General features: G+C 43.3%; 1 protein-coding gene across 1 annotated transcript in view; it reads right to left on the reverse strand.

Annotated features, from left to right (window-relative positions):
* Positions 1–13,785: 13,785 nt before the first annotated feature.
* Positions 13,786–20,945, reverse strand: part of SCD5 (stearoyl-CoA desaturase 5) — a gene marked incomplete at its 5' end in the record, with an annotated part of 48,556 nt that continues 41,396 nt past the window's right edge. The window contains 2 exons of the mRNA XM_081959230.1: positions 13,786–14,807; positions 15,832–16,064. Of these exons, the coding sequence (XP_081815356.1) occupies positions 14,617–14,807; positions 15,832–16,064 (424 nt within the window). The 3' untranslated portion in view covers positions 13,786–14,616. The remainder of the gene's footprint in view (positions 14,808–15,831; positions 16,065–20,945) is intronic.

The raw sequence follows: 20,945 nt of genomic DNA on the forward strand, positions 1-20,945 counted from the left end.
TACAATCCTGCAGTCATAAATGGGAGGAGATGGGTGATAGGAACGATGAGAAGACTAATAGTTATAGTAATGCAGCTTATTGAATAGTTTGAGAGGTGAGGGAATTAGTTGTTTACCAGAGTGATGGCGTTTGGGGCAAAACTGCCCTTGTGTCTAGTTGTTCTGGCGTGCAGTGCTCTATAGTGTATATTTTGAGGGTAGGAGTTGAAACAAATTATGTCCAGGAGAGGTCTGTAAATAAATATTTTTACCGCCCTCTTTTTGACTCGTGCAGTGTAAAGGTCCTCAATGGAGAGCAGGTTTTTTCTGCAGTTCTGATTATCCTCTGAAATCTGTGTCTGAAGTCTTGAGTTCTAGTTACGGGCCAGTCATTTTCTCCTAAGCTCAGAACGTTAAGTTGTAGGGAAAATAGGAGGAGGAAGGTGCATGAGATATGTTCGCTGCCTTGAATTATTTAAAATAATAATAATGACAGGAAATAAATGAATAAATGATGGAGAATTTGTTCCTGCGATTGCCAGAGCTGATTACAATGCCCTCTTGGGTCCATATTAAGGAGCTGAGCTGTCTTTGACCCACCGGATCACTTTCTTCACATTCCTGAGTGACACATCTCTTTGGACACTCTCAGACTCAAGACTTGCCAACAAAGTTGGTGCAATGCTAAGAATATTTCCAACCTCCAATCTTCCCCCATCTCTGTCTCTTCCGAGGTTGTTCATCCCCTCTGGGAGAGAAAAATCCAAAATCTCCTTAATCCCCCAGAATTCCTTCCCCCTGCTCCACAAATGAATAATTATTTTCCCCAAAATTGGATAAACGTTCCCTAAATTGAATTTAACCATCCGTGAAGCGTCAGGGGAAGTGGTTACATTTTGGCAGTGAGTGTCTTCATCATTTTTTTTTTGCAGCCTGGCTGCCAAGTGACTTAAGTGTATCAGTTCTGGGAAAGAGGCTGTATGTTCCCAACAAAATATTCCCAGCTCCTTCTTTATATTGCAATTCTGGAATATCTGTGACTATCAAAGGCAGATGAGTGGAATATTCCCAACTAGATCAACTCTCAGAGTGGCCTTTGGGGTATGTTTAGACAGAAATCTCATGTCGGCATTCTAGACTTCTAGGCTGTACGTACACATAGTTAAAGAGGCATCTTTCTGTAACAACATCAAAATAAAGGATACCTATGTCCTAAGGACGTGGTGGCTCAGTGGCTAAGATGCCCGACCTTGTTAATCAGAAAGGTCGGCAGTTCAGCGGTTCGAATCCCCAGTGCCGCATAGCGGAGGGAGCTCCCGTTACTTGTCCCAGCTTCTGCCAACCTAGCAGTTCGAAAGCAGGTAAAAATGCAAGTAGTTTTTCTTGTAACAGCGTACCATGCGCCTTCGACGTTTAGTCATGCTGGCCACATGACCAAGGAGACATCTTTGGACAGCGCTGGTTCTTTGGCTTTGAAACGGAGATGAGCACCGTCCCCTAGAGTCAGGAATGACTAGCACATATGTGCGAGGAGACCCTTTACTTTTATGTCCTAAGAACTGCATTGGCATTTTTAGATAGCAAAAATCTGGGCAACCCACAGAGGGGCATAAAAAGAATAGAAAGCAAGAAGAAGAAGAAGAAATGCTTCCATTTATTGGTGAGTCATATTTTGCAAGATTTATTAAGGCCCCTTTGTTAAACTTACACTTTTTTTTTTAATTTTGGGAAGAAATCCTTCAAACAACAGATGGCTCAAATTAGCACAGCTTTTATTTAATGGTGTTATATGCAGCTTCCCAGAATTAGATTTTTTTTTAAAGTACTTTTTTAAAAAAAACTTTTCAGGAGCTTGGAGGTTTAAAATGTCTTAAATAATTGTCATAAATTTTGCAAAAAAATAAATAAATGAAAGCACACATTTCATTTCTTACAAGCTCAAATCTTCCCACAATAGGGCCCGTTTTACCGTAAGCCCTGGCTTCACCCTCTTTTGCACTGTTGTCTTCAATTTATTGCGCAAAATTCAGATCACAAACCCTGACGCAACACAGCCCTGATGTGGCCCTCAATGAAATAGAGATTGACACCCCTGATCTATGGTATATTATACTATATTTCTTCCAGCCATTCTATCAACAGCAGTGATGTCATCGGTGGGAGGCTTAAACGGTCGCTATCTTTGTAAAGATCTTGCACACACCTATTTTTATTTTTAACCTTTTTCAGCATAAGCACAGCCTTACTCTGGTTATCTTGTGAGGCACAATTGCAATGATCCTCTGGTTTTTTTTTTTTTATAAAGGACAGAAAACTCCTTTCTTTTTCAAGAACTCACTTTTTGCACTTTACTTTGATCATGCATATGTGCAAGGGAAACCTTAACCCTTGACCTAAAGCATATTTTAAACGTAAACTATTTTAAATCCTTGTGTAGTCAAGTTAAAACCCACCCCTCTCCTGGAAAAATGAAATATGCTGGGAAGTATTGAAAAGGCAGAATGTTATATTTCCCTGGATCAGAAATGGAGAAACATGTTTTTAGGCAGGAAGCAGATTCAGTCTTAATAGCCCCCACCTTTGTCAATGGCTCATTTAAAAGCCTGAGCCAGTCTATTCTGCATAACAAAGATCTCCCCCTTCAGTTCCAGGCTGATGGGATTAAGGCATGATAGTATTAACCCTTCACCCATCTCACCACAGGGCACCTGGGAAGAAGCAAAGCTCATTCAGAGTTAAAACACAGCCTATAGAGTTGCCCCTGCATGGCCCCATAGGAGTCTGACAACCGATCAGAATACAAGCTCAAGATCAAAGCTCAGAGATGGCATAAAACCAGGGACTTTCAGCATCTCGGTCTCTTTTTCTTCTTCACCCAACATCTGGAAGCATGGGATCCCCCTTTTCTGTTCAGGAGCTCAAGCCATGTGATCCTGTCCACCATTCAACCATCTTTCCAAGCAGCCTCCATGTTTCCAGTGTCTTTTTCCCCACTTGGAACTGAACCCAGGGGGACATTTCTTTCAACACTATAATGGTCGGGACTCAGTTTAATGAGATGACTCAACCCTACACTAAGTAGGATATGGCTTAATCAGGGCACATCACCGTTTCACTTTCGATAATGCAAGGAGGTGAAGGGTTTGCTGAAGGTCAGAGAAAGTCCAAAGATTGCCTAGTCAGGACTGACTGTCTCCTCTTTAACTAAACATCGTTTACTGAGTAACGCACAGACAGATGGTTTCATACAACGTGCTAAAGTTAAATCCAAACAAAATATGTGTGCAATGAAAAGAAGGACTAGGGGAGACATGATAGCAGTGTTCCAATATCTCAGGGGTTGCCCCAAAGAAGAGGGAGTCAAACTATTCTCCAGGGCACCTGAGGGTAGAACAAGAAGCAATGGGTGGAAACTAATCAAGGAGAGAAGCAACTTAGAACTGAGGAGAAATTTCCTGACAGTGAGAACATTTAATCAGTGGAACAGAAGTTGCCTCCAAATGTTGTGGATGCCCCATCACTGGAGATTTTTAATAAGTGATTTAATAACCATTTGTCCAGAATGGTATAGGGCAGTGAAATATGCTGGGAAGTATTGAAAAGGCAGAATATTATATTTCCCTGGATCAGAAATGGAGAAACATGTTTTTAGGCAGGAAGCAGATTCAATCTTAATAGCCCCCACCTTTGTCAATGGGCCATTAAAAAGCCTGAGCCACTCTATTCTACATAACAAAGACCTCCCCCTTCAGCTCCAGGGTGATGGGATGAAGGCATGATACTATTACCTTTTACCATCTCACCACAGGGCACCTGGGAAGAAGCAATGCTCAACCAAACTTGGACTCAAAGCACAGCCTAGAGAGTTGCCCCTGCATGGCCCCCATGGGAGTCTGACAACCAATCAGAATACAAGATCAAGATCAAAGCCCAGAGATGGCATAAAACCAGGGACTTTCAGCATATATCTCTCTCTTTTTTTCTTCTTCACCCAACATCTGGAAGCATGTGGCCCCCCCTTTTCTGTTCAGGAGCTCAAGCCGTGTGGTCCTGTCCATCATTAAACCATCTTTCCAAGCAGCCTCCGTGTTTCCAGGGTCTTTTCCCCCCACTCAGCACTGAACCCAGAAGGACATTTCTTGCAACACCTCTTTCAAATTTGCCCACCCTTTTCAGGTTGGTCTTTTATTTTTTTCCAAGAAAAAATTATTCGGTTATTGTAGGTATAATCTCCTTTCGTTTAACAAAAAAAAAAAAGAGGAGATCCAGAGATATTACAGTGAAGATGGTGGACTGATTGTACAGTGAAGATGGTGGAGTACCCTCATATCTTCTGTGCTCTTGGTTTTAACCTTTTTTTTTTTTGAATCGTTGCTAATCTTAATTTCAATGTTTTGTTGGAAGAAATGTCCATCAGGATTCTGAAGAACAAAACTCCTAATCTGATATTTCACTGATTAATTGTTCTAACTGTCAGGAAATTTCTCCTAAGTTTTAGGTTGCTTCGCTCCTTGATTAGTTTCCATCCATTGCTTCTTGCCTTGCCCTCAGGTGTTTTGGAGAATAGCTTGAGTACTGGAACACTGCTATCATGTTTCCCCTAGTCCTTCTTTTCCTTAAACTAGACATACCCAGTTCCTGCAACCGTTCTTCATGTGTTTTAGTCTCCAGTCCCTGAATCCTCTTTGTTGCTCTTCTCTGCACTCTTTCTAGAGTCTCCGCATCTTTTTTACTTCGTGGCGACCAAAACTGGATGCCGTATTCCAAGTGTGGCCTTACCAGGGCCTTATAAAGTGGTATTAACACTTCACCTGATCTGATATGTGGAAGAACATTTCGTGCCCATATAGGCCTTACCAGCCACTTGTGGACACACCGTGGACAGCCCACAACCCATTAGATGTCAACGTCCTCTTGGAACACAATGGAGAGACATCATCATTGAACTAAACATCTTGCAGAAACTTTGTCAAAATCTGGAAGTTATAATGGGAACTTGAGGAACCCCCCAAAAAGGAAGGAAACCATAACGCCACAGAGTGTTTAACTTTATTGAAGTGAGAAATGCTGTTCCTTGTCCGCTAAGGAAAAATCAACAGATAACATGGTTTCAGTGTCACGGGGATAATCTTTAAATATTTGCAATCTGTTCTTTTCCACAAGATGGTGTAAGAGGGGGAAAAGTAAAAAAAAAAAAGAGAGAGAGACTCCTAGTTAACCGTTCCGCATTTGGTGGGGTCTTTTGCCTCAGGAACAGGAAGAAAGAATTAATTTCTTAACCTAATTTAGCACCAGAGCCACACAGCGCTCAGAAGGAGCAATAAACACCTGGATTAGGGTGTCAAGTTATTTACACAACACACTGACACCCTTTCTAACCCGGTTAATCATGCTGTGTGAGAGGGGCCAAGTGTTTGGACTTAAACCTGCTGAATCGATGATTATTCTGAGGGCAAAAAGAAAGAGAAGCAACCTCAATGTGTCCCAGAAATCATTAGATAAAAGGGGAAGATTAAAATCTTCCTCCTTTCCTTTCCTTTCCTCTCCTCCCCCCTCCTCCCCCCTTTCCTTTCTTTTCCTTCCCTTTTCCTTTCCTTTTCCTTCCTTCCTTCTTTCTTCCCTCCCTCCCTCTTTCTTTCTTTCTTTCTTTCTTTCTTTCTTTCTTTCTTTCTTTCTTTCTTTCTTTTCCTCTCTGTATCTGTACCTATATGCTTATCTATTTTCCTACCTATTTACCTATCTATCTCTATCTGCCTATCATTTCTGTCTGTCTGTCTCTCTGTCTGTCTGTCTGTCTGTCTGTCTCTCTCTCTCTCTCTCTCTCTCTCTCTCTCTCTATCGATCATCTATCTATCTATCTATCTATCTATCTATCTATCTATCTATCTATCTATCTATCTATCTATCTATCTATCATCCGGAGACTGCAGCTAGTCCAGAACGCGGCCGCGCGGGTTATCATGGGGAGGTCTAGATACTCCCACGTAACACCGCTCCTGCGTGAGCTGCACTGGCTACCTGTGGTTTTTCGGGTGCGTTTCAAGGTCCTGATTACTATCTTTAAAGCGCTCCATGGCTCAGGACCTACTTACTTGCGGGATCGCATCCTCCCACATACATCCCTGCGGCCAATCCGCTCTCACAGAGAGGGCCTTCTCCAAGTGCCGTCCACTAGGCAATGCCAGCGGGCGGCGCCGAGGAGTAGAGCCTTCTCTGTGATGGGCCCAACCCTCTGGAATGACCTCCTCCCCGACATTAGAACCACCTCGGACTTCCGCTCCTTCCGTCAAAAATTGAAGACTCACCTGTTCCGACTAGCTGGCCTGGCATGATTATAAATGTTACATCTATGAACTCCTGGTAGTATATTCCCATCTGGTTATTTTAAGGGTAATGTTTTAGTTTTAATTGTTTTTAGGGCTTTTAGCCTCATATTTATTCCTCTGTACAGGACTCTTAATTTTAACCTCCTCCACATACATACATATATTTATAGCCCTATTTATATTTGTATTTTATCTGTGATTTATTGTGGACTGTACACCGCCCCGAGTCCCTTTTTGGGAGAGGGGGCGGTTTAGAAATGTGAATAAATAATAATAATAAATAATAATCTATCTATCATCTATCTATCTATCTATCTATCTATCTATCTATCTATCTATCTATCATCTATCTATCATCTATCTATCTATCTATCTATCTATCTATCTATCTATCTATCTATCTATCTATCTATCATCTATCTATCATCTATCTATCATCTATCTATCTATCTATCTATCCATCCATCCATCCATCCATCCATCCATCCATCCATCCATCATTCCATCCATCTATCTCTCCCCAAGATTTGGCCTTCAGTGTTTTTTTTGAATCTTCAGTCATATCTTCATCAGGCATTTCCCCCCCCCCCCCACCAATTAAAAGCAGCCCAAATCATGAACATTTGGCAAATGTTGAATTAAAAGCCATCATGTAATCCCATGCTCACAATTCATTTGTTTAATGAAACATCCCTGGTCAAATAAAAATCAGGGATGAGCAACTCATTAGTAGTGGATTTAGTAAAAAAAATAATCCACTAGATGTGTCCTAATGTGAACAATGACGAACATCAGATATCAAAGGGGCATCATTTATATGATGTAATCAGCATTTCGCAAACTCATTAAATATACTAATATATTATGTGCCCCAATAATCCTACCCAAATACCACAAAAACAACAATGTTGGTATTAACCAGGTCTTCGAGAAAAGGCCACTCCAAAGCCAAAGTGCATGTACAGAGAATGGTCTTTCCCTCATCACCACATCCCTAAATATGGGGCTCTGAAAAGAGTGCCCTACCCGAAGTTTTTAAAGTTGAAGCAGGTAAGTCCTTTAAGAAGTACTCAATTGTCCTTAAGCATTATTACTAGAAGCTTGGAATCCAACTGTAGTAAGCTAAGGGCCAGTTGTGCTATTGAGACCAATATGTAAGAGAAGGAGTAGCAGAACTTGGGTAGTGAAGTGTAGGAAGTTAGCACCCAGCCGTCTCCTAGAAAAATGAAATATCCTGGGAAATATTAAAAAGGCAGAATATTATATTTCCCTGGATCAGAAATGGAGAAACATATTTTTAGACAGGAAGCAGACTCACTCTTAATAGCCCCCACCTTTGTAAATGGGCCATTTAAAAAGGCCTGGGCCAGTCTATTCTACATAGCAAAGATCCCCCCTTCAGCTCTAGGCTGATGGGATTAAGGCATGATAGTATTAGCCCTTTACCCATCTCATCACAGGGTATCTGGGAAGAAGCAATGCTCAACCAAACTTGGACTCGAAGCACAGCCAACAGCAGAGTCGGACAGCGAGGAGTCTGGGGAGGAGCATGGGCCAGTCCTGGAGGCTGGGGAAGGCTCGGACGAGGACTCAGCATCGGTGGCAGAGATGGGGCTGAGGCCGTCTGGCAGTGATCAGGTGCCTTCACAACTAGACAGCAGTGAGGCAGAAGAACAGCTGGAGCCTGTTCCCAGTGTGTGCATGCGCAGAGCTGCCAGAAGAAAAGAACAACTCAGAAACCAAGGTAAACTTGGGAGTAAAGTCACAGGTGGAAGGTGATTGGCCCCTCCCAGAGGAAATAAAAGAGGAGCGAAAGGGGAGTGGGCTTTTGCAGGAAACAATTGGTTTGTTAAGTCATTAGATTCATTTCAGGAGTGTGAAGATCCGTCCATGAATCTCAGAGACTCTGTGCCCAGCCTTCCTTTGCACAGTACCGCGTTTGGAAAATATTTACATGGCAGCTTTCCAAGTTAGATATGGTCTGTAGTCATAAATATTCCTTTGAAAGACTGTTTGCCAGGCCTTTGCTAAATGTAAATGAGAGGAATTCACATTCGTTTAATAAAAGGGGTTTTGTCGAGACCAGGACTCTGCCTCGTGCTTTTTTGGGGAAGCCTAGGTCAGAACACAAGGCTTCATAAATTTTCTTTAAGACACAGTGATTCGGACAACGATAGAACTGAAATTTGAATATTGATATTTGATAAATAGGAATCAAAATAGCTCCTGAATATGAAGTAGCTCAGATGTACTTTCTCTCCTTACTTTGACCAGTTGGAATATAAAATAGGTAATCCAAACATTTAACATGAAGCTTTATTTGATTTTTAAGACATCATTCAGCTGTATACATTAGAAATGACAATGTCTATACCACAAAATGACAATAAAATCAATAATTTAAACATATTCATTTTAATTTTTGGCCCATAAAGCATATATATGTTAATATAAATACCTGCTTTTTTAAAAAAATAAATGAACTGCATATTCAACAAGGAAACAAAGCAAATGAGAGGGGGGGAAAACGGGAAAATAAAGCAGAGGAGCTCTAATCTTGCAACAAGGGGAATCTCTCTATGTCAGGGGTGTCCAAACTTGAGAACTTTAAGACTTGTGGACTTCAACTCCCAGAATTCCCCAGCCAGCCATGCTGGCTGGGGAATTCTGGGAATTGAAGTCCACAAGTCTTAAAGTTCTCAAGTTTGGACACCCCTGCTCTATGTCTTGCTTTAATCATTAGCGATTCCAAGTCGTTTAGAAATGCTTCTTGTTTCAATGTGGACACAGACCACAAATTAGAACAAAAACAAAAATCCCACATATATATGAGCACTGAAGACTAGCACTGGAAATACCTCCAAGACGGAATTGCGAAACCCAACAAGATGCTTCTGCAAACCCCCTTATCACAAGAGGACAGCAATCAAGGAATCACCTTTCTTTACCTAACCTTAGCGAATACGTCTTCATCAGGCTCACATCAAACAAATCCCAATCCATCAAGTGAGAACTTGGAATAAATCAAAAGACTGGCGTGTGATACATGATGGATCAAGGGAGGGTGTTGGTTGGTTGTTGTTTTTTACCGCTAGGAAAAAAAATATGTTTGGAATTCTCTAAAGAACTTGGTTTCACCAAAACGATTGAAATGCAAGGTGCAGTCTGATTCTCCCTGTTGAAAAGATTTGGTCTGCCCCTTTTCCATACTGTTCTTTGAATTACATTCTTCAGTCGCCATCTCTTGCAGCCAAGACCTTGTGGCCATTAAGCCCGCGGTCCCCAATCTTTCTGTGACCGGTGACCAGTGTCATAAAGGTAAAGGTTCCCTTTGCACAAATGTGCTAGTCATTCCTGACTCTAGGAGGCGGTGCTCATCTCCGTTTCAAAGCCGAAGAGCCAGCGCTGTCCGAAGGCGTCTCCGTGGTCATGTGACCGGCATGACTAAATGCCGAAGGCGCACGGAACGCTGTTACCTTCCCACAAAAGGTGGTTCCTATTTTTCTACTTGCATTTTTTACATGCTTTCGAACTGCTAGGTTGGCAGAAGCTAGGACAAGTAACGGGAGCTCACTCTGTTACACAGCGCTAAGGATTCTAACCGCCGAACTGCTGACCTTTCTGATCGATAAGCTCAGCTTCTTAGCCACTGAGCCACCCTACTGACCAGTGTCATAGAAGACAATTTTTCCACGGATTGGGGGCAGGTGGGTGTCATCACTGAGGTCCCATACAGACAAAGATGGAGCTTTGCTTGCTCGCCCACTGATTGTGCAGCTCGGTTCCTAACAGGCCACGGACCAGTACTACTAGTCTGTGGCGACCCCTGCACTAAGCAGACCGACAAATGCAAAATTGCACAGATTTTCTTGGCTGCTAGCTCACCGTATCAGACGCCTAGGCGCACCTGATGTGGCGTGCTGCAATCCCCTCAAAATTTATGCAGGAATCAATGTGCCCGTTTTTTTAAAAAGTGCCACAGGAGTCCTGGGTTTTAATCATTTTGCCCAGCCTTCCTCTACAGAAACAGCAGGATAAGATCACAGGCATCATTGTGTATCTATTAAATAGTAAAAGCTAGAAGCAGGCAATTATCAGAAGAAGAGAGAAAAAACAACAACATCTTACCGAGAACAATAATACTGAATCATGATCCAAATAATGCTGGTTGGTGGGATAGCTATATTTTATAACATCTCTTAGAACTGATTATGTTTTAGGTCCTTTTGCTTCGGATAGGAACACAGTTCGGGATGATCTCCTTGGAGCAGTGTTTCTCCACCTTGGCCACTTTAAGATGGGTGGACTTCAACTCCCAGAATTCCCTAGCCAGTTGGCTGGGGAATTCTGGGAGTTGAAGCCCACCCATCTTAAAGTGGCCAAGGTGAGGAAACACTGCCTTAGATCATGGAAATCATGTGATAATTTACAATATTTCCTATTTGCTTCACTGGTGGATGTAGCAACCGTTTTTCGTGGGTTCTTCTTCAAAAACCGCCAAGTTACCCTTTCATCTAAACAGGGGGGGGGGCAATCTTTTTAAAGGTATACAAAAAAGAAACCCAAGGCCAAAGCAGAGTCAAAGAAACGATAGAGCGATTTTAAATTAAATAGTTGATTTCCTTTCATTAAAGAACTGCAAGTGCCTTCAATTCTGTCAAGAGATGCATTGTGTATCCAAGTAGTAGTACATTCAGAGCTTCTTCATTCAGATAACATGAACTGGACTACAGTTTGCGGTATGAATGGGACTGGAGGAGTTATATTACAGTTCATGGCCAACTGGCGTGACCAGCGAGCGTATTTACTGCAGAGGATGAGGGCAAGGATACCAACTTGGAGAAGGATGGTGAATCGTCAGGACGACTACATCAAATCAAATATGATTTCACTTTAATACTAAATAATATGCAATCTTCCCCCCCCCCAAAAAATATGTTGTATTTAAGACAGCTTTAATTCTACAATCAATTCAGCTAAAACCAAGTGCAGACGGAGGTATTATACATTCTTTGGGGAGGTAGCAGGAGCTTTTTAGCTACCCTTTAAAGGAGGGGTCAGCAACCTGCGTCTCTGGAACCACATGTGGCTCTTTCCTCCCTCTGCTGTGGCTCCCTGTCACTCAAAATATGTGTCACAATCGCCAATGTGCAACACTCAGTTTATTGAGCTTTTCGACCCCCGGTAGACCAACCATAGATAAATCCAAGAAAAGAAAAAGTTTCAGGAGAAAACAGAATGTTTAATTCAATGATATGGACAGGTTGCGTAGGCGACTGCGAGCCACTACATGCTTATTGCACCCGTGTCCCTCCTGGCTTGTACTGGCATCCTGGGAGGTCACACGAGGCTGGCTCCAGGAGTTAGTCAACGCTTCCTTGAGTGAAGGGTTTCTGCCGGCCGCCCTGAAAGAGGCGGTGGTGAGGCCCCTCCTCAAGAAGCCTTCCCTGGACCCAGCTCTGTTAGCCAACTACCGTCCCGTCTCCAACCTTTGCTTTCTGGCGAAGGTTGTAGAGAGTGTGGTGGCATAACAGTTTCCACGCCACTTGGAGGAAAATGATTATCTGGACCAACGCCAGTCCGGTTTCCGGCCCGGCCACAGCACGGAGACAGCATTGGTCGCATTGGTGGATGATCTCTGCAGGGCCAGAGATGGAGGTTGCTCCTCCATCCTGGTCCTATTAGACCTCTCGGCGGCTTTCGATACCATCGACCATGGTATCCTATTGCATCGATTGGAGGGGTTGGGGGTGAGGGGCACCGTTTTGCGGTGGTTCTCCTCCTACCTCTCTGGCCAAGTGCAATTTGTATTGGCAGGGGGGCAGAGGTCGACCTCGAGGCCGCTCTCTTGTGGGGTGCCACAAGGGTCGGTCCTCTCGCCTCTCCTGTTCAATGCATATATGAAGCCGCTGGCCGAGATCATTCGTGGGTTTGGGGTAGATTACCATCTGTACGCGGATGATACCCAGCTGTATATCTCTACCCCAAACCACCCCAACGATGCTATCGAAGTGATGTCCCGGTGTCTTTAGCTACTCCCACGTAACACCTCTCCTGTGCGGGCTACACTGGCTGCCTGTGGCTTTTCGGGTGCGTTTCAAGGTGTTGACCATCATCTTTAAGGCGCTCCATGGCACAGGACCTAGTTATTTGCGGGATCGTATCCTGCCCCATACATCCCTTCGGCCGATTCGCTCACACAGAGAGGGACTCCTCCGGGTGCCGTCCACTAGGCTGTGCCATCGTGCGACGCCTAGGGGAAGGGCCTTCTCTGTGATGGGCCCGACCCTCTGGAATGACCTTCCCCCCGACATTAGAATGACTACGGACCTCCGCTCCTTCTGTCAGAAACTTAAAACCCACCTATTCCAGCTAGCCGGCTTGGCCTAATTCCACCTTTCCCACCTCAGTTTCATTTCTAAATTTTTAGGATTGGTTTTAGGGTCTGTTCTTAATTTTTATAAATTCGTACAGGGGTTGTTTAATTTGATTTTTAGCTATGTATATGATTGTTTGTATGGTTTTTAAATTTATTCCTGTACACCGCCCCGAGTCCCTCCGGGGAGAGGGGGCGGTCTAGAAATCTAATAAATTGAATTGAATTGAACTACATACTCTATGCTAGTTTTGGGGTTGCTCAGGAAAGAGTCAGGCACCGGAATGGTTTTGTGGATCCCGGTGTTTTCTTTTTGGTGGGAAATGGATCCAAATGGGTCTTTGAGTGCTTAAGGTTGCCGACCCCTGCTTCAAAGGAAGATTGCCTACTGCTGATGAGCTTGTTTTGTCGTGCATGACTGCAGGAGACTGTTGAGGCCATCCGAGAGCAGAGGTCCCCAACCTTGGCAACTTTAAGACTTGTGGACTTCAACTCCCAGAATTCCTCAGCCAGCTTGAGGAATCCAAGGCTGGGGACCCCTGTCCTAGAGCATTCCCTCAAATCATAGAGAGCGTTCCAGGAAGTTCAACGTACAGTGTTCAGCACAGCTGTTTATGAGCTGAAGGGGTGGCTTTAGACCAGGTAAGTAAGCTGCCCAATTTTTCCTGGCCAGCTTTACATTCTACATCAGAGCGCAACATGTCAGGTGGACCTCTGGATGTCTAGAGGCAAAACCCGTTTGCTTCTGCATCACACTTTTGCAACCGACTCTGCCCCATGGTTGGTAGATCTCATGCTTTCAGTAGATCTAGCACCAGGGGTGGGCTACTGGGGGTTCGCAGGGGTTCAGGAGAACCTCTAGCTAAGATTCTGTGCAGTTCGGAGAACCCCCAAATCCCGCTCCTGGATGGCCCTGCCCTCCCCTCCCAGGAGTCCCCACGCGGCCCATTTTAGATGCAGTTAAGTGCAGGATGTATGCGGAGGCTCAGGTAGGGTGAAAAACGGGCCTACCGGAAGTTTGAGAAACATTCCCCTTTCCGGCCTCTAGAGGGCCTCTAGAGCCTGGGGAGGCTGTTTTCGCCCTCCCGGAGGCTCAAGGAAAGCCTCTAGAGCCCGGGGAGGTAAAAAACGCTCCCCCCTATCATGGTGCAGGAGGCCGACTAGGCCACACCCACCCAGCAACCAGGCGGAGAACCCCTTGCTAAAATTGTTGAAGCCCAACCCTGCCTAGCACCCATAACCCCAAGGACTGCCCATCCAGCCTCTCCCAGCCAGAGGTGATTTCCAGATGTGTTGGACTCGAATGTCCAAAGGCTACAATTGCCTTTGGATTTACGGGCAACTAGAGTTCAACTCATCCGAAGGCAGTGGTGGGTTCCGGATCCCGTCGCAACTGGTACGCTGCGACGGAGCCGGGCAGCCACCTCGGTCATGCGCGCTGCGTAAGCATGAGCACCCATCGCCCTGCAACGCTCCAGCTGCTTGGCGGAGGTCGTATACTGGGTGCATGTGCGCAAATGGCCCGGTTGGCTTAAAAGCAGGTAAGGAATGCAGGCGGGCAGGTGGGCCCACCAAAACACCGTTCCGGTATGGTGGCCGCTGCTCCCAGCTGCCACCGGTATGCCCGTACTGGGACGTACCAGCCGTAACCCACCACTGTCTGAAGGGCATTACGTTATGGGGGGAAATTGCAGGCTTGGACATTCACACCTTTCTTGGAAGTTGAGTGAATATTTTTAAGTGTTTTTCTGCCATAGGAAAAAGGATTGCCCGGAGGAAAAATGACATTTCTCCAGAAATGAATTTGGCTATCGTTCCATGAAAAATACTACTTTCATTATAAGGGGAAGGTTTGGGACAGAAGCTGCCCCCTCAATGAAGAAACATACAAGCAACACATACAGCAGCATCAAAATCCAGGACTCGGCTTGTTTCTCAAGTAGTGCCATCTCCAGTTCTCTCTCTGCGGGCTTTGATCATCTCCGACGGCGCTTGCTTTCTCTCGGTGACCAAACCCAACCAAAACATCAAGTCAATGAACCATGTGGTTGGGTTAAACTTGAAGCCAAGCTCGCTGGCTGAATAATCAAATGGAAAGGTATGGTGGTAATTATGGAAACCTTCTCCTGGAAAACAGAACCCAGGGGAAAGGAAAAGTAGGGTCAAAGGTGGAGAAGGAACAAAAGAGAATAGAGAATCAAACAAGCAGAGGCAGTAGACATTTGAATGGAGGGACAGCTATTATTTTCATTATTTTGACCAACAAAAGGATTTTAAGAGCTACCTTATTTTTCGGAGTATAAGACACACCTTTTCCTCCCCGAAAAGAGGGAGAAAATGTAGGTGCATCTTATACACTGAATGTAGTTCCGCCCACCTGCTGCCCCCCCCATCCTTTGGCCTCTGCCTCCCAGCAATTTGCCTCTTTGCAGCAAACAGTGAACATCCTGTTTCAGTTTCAGCTTCAGCACAGCCTGATTAGCACAAGCAGCTGATTGTCGGTTGGACTGGCCTACTGACGATCAGCTGTTTCAGGCTGCAGGGATTGCCATTGCCTATTGCCGCCTCCACATGCCCCATTTTCCACCCATTTCAATCCCTGCCACCTGGAATGGGTGGAAAATGGGGCATGAGGAGGCTAAAAACAGGATATGGAGACCGAAAATGGGGCACATGGAGACGGTAATAGGCTACGGCAATCCCTGCAGCCTGAAACAGCTGATTGTTGGGAGGCCCAACGACCAGCTGTTTGTGCTAATCAGGCTGTGTTGAAACTGAAACGGACTGTTTGGTGTTTGCTGCAAGGAGGCAAATTGCTAGGAGGCAAAGGCCCCCAAAAGCTAAGTGCATCTTATACTTTGGAGTCTCATATATTCTGAAAAATATGGTACATTCTGTAATTATATATTTTGGACAGGGTGTCCAAAATGAAAAGTTCCAACAAGCCAATGCCCTGATTTCTTGTTCCCTTTACTTCTGTTTTCCACTTCTGTTGGGTGATTAGATTTTATACTCTCAAAATGGAAACTACCGCCACCACGAACCTATGGATATCCCTGATCCTAAAGTATGATTAAAACAGTCTGAAGAAAAGCAACCTCAAGGCTTCACCCTTCCCGAAACCTGGCGAACCAATTCTTGGCAACTCACCGATAGCTCCAAAAGTGACAAAGCGGTTCTGCCGAGGGTTGATGCTTTTGTCATAGGGCCTGTTCCCATACATGTGAGCCACGCTGTTGACCAACCATGTGACGTTGAGGGAGACGGTGTAGCGGAGAATAGAAGCCAAGAAGTATGAATTCCATATGCTTTCGCCCCAGAAATGCCAAGGCACGATAGTAGGAATGACAAAACACAACAAGACAACTGAACTTTTATAGTACCTGTGAAGAAAGAAAGAAAACCACAGGGGTGATTGGGTTATAACGAGGCAATATTTCCCGTAACCATAATTCCAGAGGAGTCAAGCGAGAAGGAAAGATAGTGGGAGATAGGTTGTCAATGTAGGATGATCAAAGGCCTGGGCACCAAATCATATAGCGATAGCAATAGCACTTAGACTTATATACCCCTTTACAGTGATTTACATCCCTCTCTAAGCGGTTTACAGAGTCAGCCCATTGCCCCCAACAATCTGGGTCCTCATTTTATCAACCTTGGAAGGATGGAAGGCTGAGTCAACCTTGAGCCGGTCAGGATCAAACTCCTGGCAGTGGGCAGAGTTAGTCTGCAACACTGCATTCTAGCTGCGCCACCACACCTTCCTCCCTTCCTCCTTTGCACTTAACAATAGTACTTAGACTTATATATGGCTTTGCAGCTCTCTCTTACTGGTTTAAAGAGTCAGCCTCTTGCCCCCAACAATCTGGGTCCTCATTTTACCCACCTCGGAAGGAGGAAAGGCTGAGTCAACCTTGAGCCTGGTGAGATTCGAACTGCCAAATTGCAGGCAGCCGGAAGTCAGCAGAAGTAGCCTGCAGGTACTGCATTCTCACCACTGTGCCACCGTGGCTCATATGAAGAAAGGCTGAAGGTTTTGGGTTTGGCTAGTCTAAAGAAAAGAAGGATTAGGGGTGACATGACAGCAGTATCCCAGGATTTGAAGGGCTGCCACCAAGAAGAGGCGGTCAAATGATTCTCCAGTTGTTCTAGAATGGCTTCACCTGTGCTGCTCCTTTATCTGTTAGGGAGTGGGAACAAGAAGGCAGTGGCTTCCTCAGCATTCCCCATGGGTTTAGCAGCTCTTGAGGTGCACCTTTAGCATTTTAGGCTGGGATTGCTTTTAAAAACGAAACGGGCTTGAAAATGCAGAGGTGGGTTCTTACCGGTTTGGACCGGTTCAGACGAATAGGTAGTAACTCGGCCGGACATGTGATTGTACCGGTTCTATCCTGGGTGCCGCCATCTTTCTTTTCTTTTTTTTAAAGTATTTTTTTTAATTTTCAAAACATACACAACACATCCTTCACACCGTAGAAAGTGTATCAGTTGGTTACAAAAAGGCTTCCGTGCATCTCTTCCACAGTCAACAAACATAATTCCTATTAACTCAAGTATTTTAACTCAGATATTTATACATGATGATACCATCATCATACCTCCATTTTCATTTGACTATAATTGTTTAAACGTCCTTCATCATAAAATATACCAAGATTTAATACCTAACTACACACTGGCATTTCATTTAGTGTTTCTAAAATCCTCCAATGATACTAAATCCTTATGTCCTATTCTCGCTAAACATCCATAATATTTAATAGCCAAGTTTTCTAATCCTTCTTTCCAAATCACCGTTTACAGTTTACATCCCATTTCCTTATGTTGTACACATACATACATACATACATACATACATACATACATACATACATACATACAAACATACATACATACATATATATGTATATATATAGCCAAGTACATACATACATACATACATACATACATACATACATACATACATGTATATATATAGCCGAAGGACAGAAAGAGGGAGTAGCGAGCTTCCTCCCATATTTGGGCATACCAGGGGTTGTAACACAAATACATATATATGTATGCTGGTTTTGTTGTATTCGGGTCTTTTCCCGTGTAGGATTCCCATGTAAAATCCTACACGGGAAAAGACCCGAATACAACAAAACCAGCATACCTACACCCGTGAAAATCTACGAAAACAAATATATATACTCCCTCTTTCTGTCCTTCGGATATATATATATATATATATATATATATATATATATATATATATATATATATATATATATATATATATATATATATATATATATATATATATATATATATATATATATATATATATATATATATATATATATATATATATATATATATATATATATATATATATATATATATATATATATATATATATAATATTTATTATAGTTATTACTTATCATAACACTACACATTGTATACATTGTTATCATTATCAATTATTTATTTAACTATATCTATTGTCACTAAGTTTTACTAAGTTTAGCTAGTTTTAAATTATACTCTTCCATCTATCGACCTGTATCTTTCCAATAGCAAAACAGTCTCATGTCTTCTGCCATTTGTGGTATCAGTCCTCTAATCATCTCCTTAATCAACTTTGTATGGACTCCTCTTAGCAATTCTTTGCTTATAAAATCTCTCATGTAATTTCGATGCCCTTCTTCTGTTTCCTTAATCAGCTTATCTTTGATTGTCGGTAGTGTTATCAATGACATTGCTAATAAAATTTCTCTCTTTAAATCCATAAATTCTTTTGTTTTCTCTTCTTCTGTATCTTGCCATTTGGGGTAGATTTCCCCTCCATTTAATTCCTTTTTCAGTATTCCACTCATTCCCTTTTCAGAGACAAACCAATCACTATAAATATTAGCAATTTTAATTTCTTTATATTCATTTTCCTCTTCGATTTTTAGAATTTTAACCGTCACTTCTTCCATTTGATTAGCATCTTCAACTTCTTCATCATATTTTGCTGTTAGGTGTACTAAGTCTTTCAACATCTTCTCTATCCTCTCACGTGTATCTGATAATTTCTGTATTTCTGAGAGTATCTTTTGCAAACTTAAAACTTCTTTCTGCTGTTGAAATTGTGCCATTATCTCCAGCTAACAAACACTGCTGCTCTAGCTTAGAAGGTTTTAACAGGATTAAGCATAGATTCACAATAACATTTCACATTTCTCTGGTTAAAAATATACTTCAAAGGAACATCTGTGTGCTTTTCTTCTTGTCACTCTCTATAAACAAGTTGTGAGACCTTGAAGTGCCAAGCCAGAATAATCAATGAAAAAAAAATAAAAGTGTTTCATTTCCAATACACAGACCTCCAGCCTCCGAGTAGCAGTGTTGCAATGTTAAAATTTCTTTGTTTCTTTTTGTACCTTTTTTATATTTCAAGTTTTAAAAAAGTCCGATTCTTAAATGAGTTAGAAAAACACCCACAGTAATGATAGAGGAGAATTTTAGTCCATAGATTACAGAGAATAGTAAAAGAAAAAAAATAGAAGAAGGAAACTTAATCCATTTGTTTTAAAGGGCTTGCATAAATTCCATCCGTGAAGATAGCGTTTACAAAGTAAGATAACCCACTGTCCAAAACCAGTCCAAATTTAATTCCGCCACTTATTTCTTCTGTTCTCCAATTTAAATTAATTCTAAGTCTTTTTATAGGCAGACACTTTTAAAACAGTAAAAATTCCTCACTAGCTGGAAACACTTTCTCTTTCCATATCCTTTCGTTTTGGAGCCGCCCCGACTTCATCAGCCAAATGGCTGGATTTTTTGTCACCGGCTTGAAGAATCTCTCTTGGATCAATCAGGGACTTTGCGATGTCCCTGAGATCAGCAAGACGTATTCTTCCTGTTCACTGCGGGATGGTTTAGGTCTATTGGACCACCCAGTGACAAAAGTATCGACTGCGATCTCTGAGCATTGAGATCGCACGTCGTCTCGTCACGACTTCGGCTCCTCCTCCGCCATCTTTATTTTCTGTTCTGCACATGCGCACAACAATCTTCATTGAAAAAATGTAATCCCCCCCCCCCAGTGGTGGGTTCTGGATCCCGTTCCAACTGGTATGGTTGGAACAGGCCCAGTGTCGCCCACAGAGATGCCCACCACTGTTCCCCCCCTTTTTTTTAATGGTGTGCGCATGCCAGTCCCAGAGGGGTCCCAGAGATGGGCCTGTTTTTGCAAAAACAGAGGCATTTTTGCCTTCCCTCAGCCTTCAGAAGTACTCTGCAGGCTTTAGCAGGGCTGGGGGAAGGGAAATATGCCCCCATTTCCCCCCCACCCCCAGTCCTGCTGAAGCCCGCAGAGTGTTCCTGGGGGCCAGGGAGGACAACCCCCCCTTTTTTTTTACTAGTTTCCAGGCGCTCCCTTAGCTCCAGCAAGGTTGGAGGGGCGGCCCCTTCTGTCAAAACTTTTCACCATCATTACGGTGGGCGTGGCTTGGTGAGAGGGTCACGTGAGTGAATGTGATTGAGTGACGCCAAGTTGCCCACGCCCACTCAGTCGCATGCCCCACCCCATCTAGCCATGCCCACCGAACCGGTAGTGAACATTTTTGAAACCCACCCCTGAGAAAATGCATGCCTCAATAATGATGCTTTTCCAAGGATGTGCTAGAGAAGAACATGTGTCAATTGCATAGCACTAAATAAGTCAAAGCTGGGTTGGATATTAAACTCTGAATCTTCAAATTCAGTGTTTAATATCTGATTATTATTAAAGTGTGAGGGGTCAATTTATTTTCCAAAGCACCTGAGAGCAAGAGAAGAAACCATGGATGGAAACTAATCAAGGAGAGAAGCAACCTGGAATTGAGGAGAAACTTCCTAACAGGGAGGACAATTAACCAGTGTTACAGAAATTGCCTTCAGGAGTTTTGGATGCTAGATCACTGGAGGGTTTTAAGAAGAAACTGGACAGTCACTGGTCTAAGATGGTATGGGGTCTTCTGCTTGAGTAAGAGGCTGGACTAGAAGACCTCCAAGGTCCCTTCCAGCTCTCTTCTGATTCAAATCTCTATCCAAGCCTTCTGCCATTTTCACAATTAACACGACCATATGTTTTAACGGATTAACAGAGTTGGAAGGGACTCCCCAGCTGAACAGGAGACCCTACACCACTTCTGACAGATGGCAGTCCAGTCTCTTCTTGAAAGCCTCCAGTGATGAAGCTCCCACAACTTCCAAAGGCAACTTCTGTTCCATGGATTGATTGCTCTCGGTGT

This window comes from Natrix helvetica (assembly GCF_964273705.1).
Source record: "Natrix helvetica genome assembly, chromosome: 7".
In the NCBI taxonomy this organism is placed as follows: domain Eukaryota; kingdom Metazoa; phylum Chordata; class Lepidosauria; order Squamata; family Natricidae; genus Natrix; species Natrix helvetica.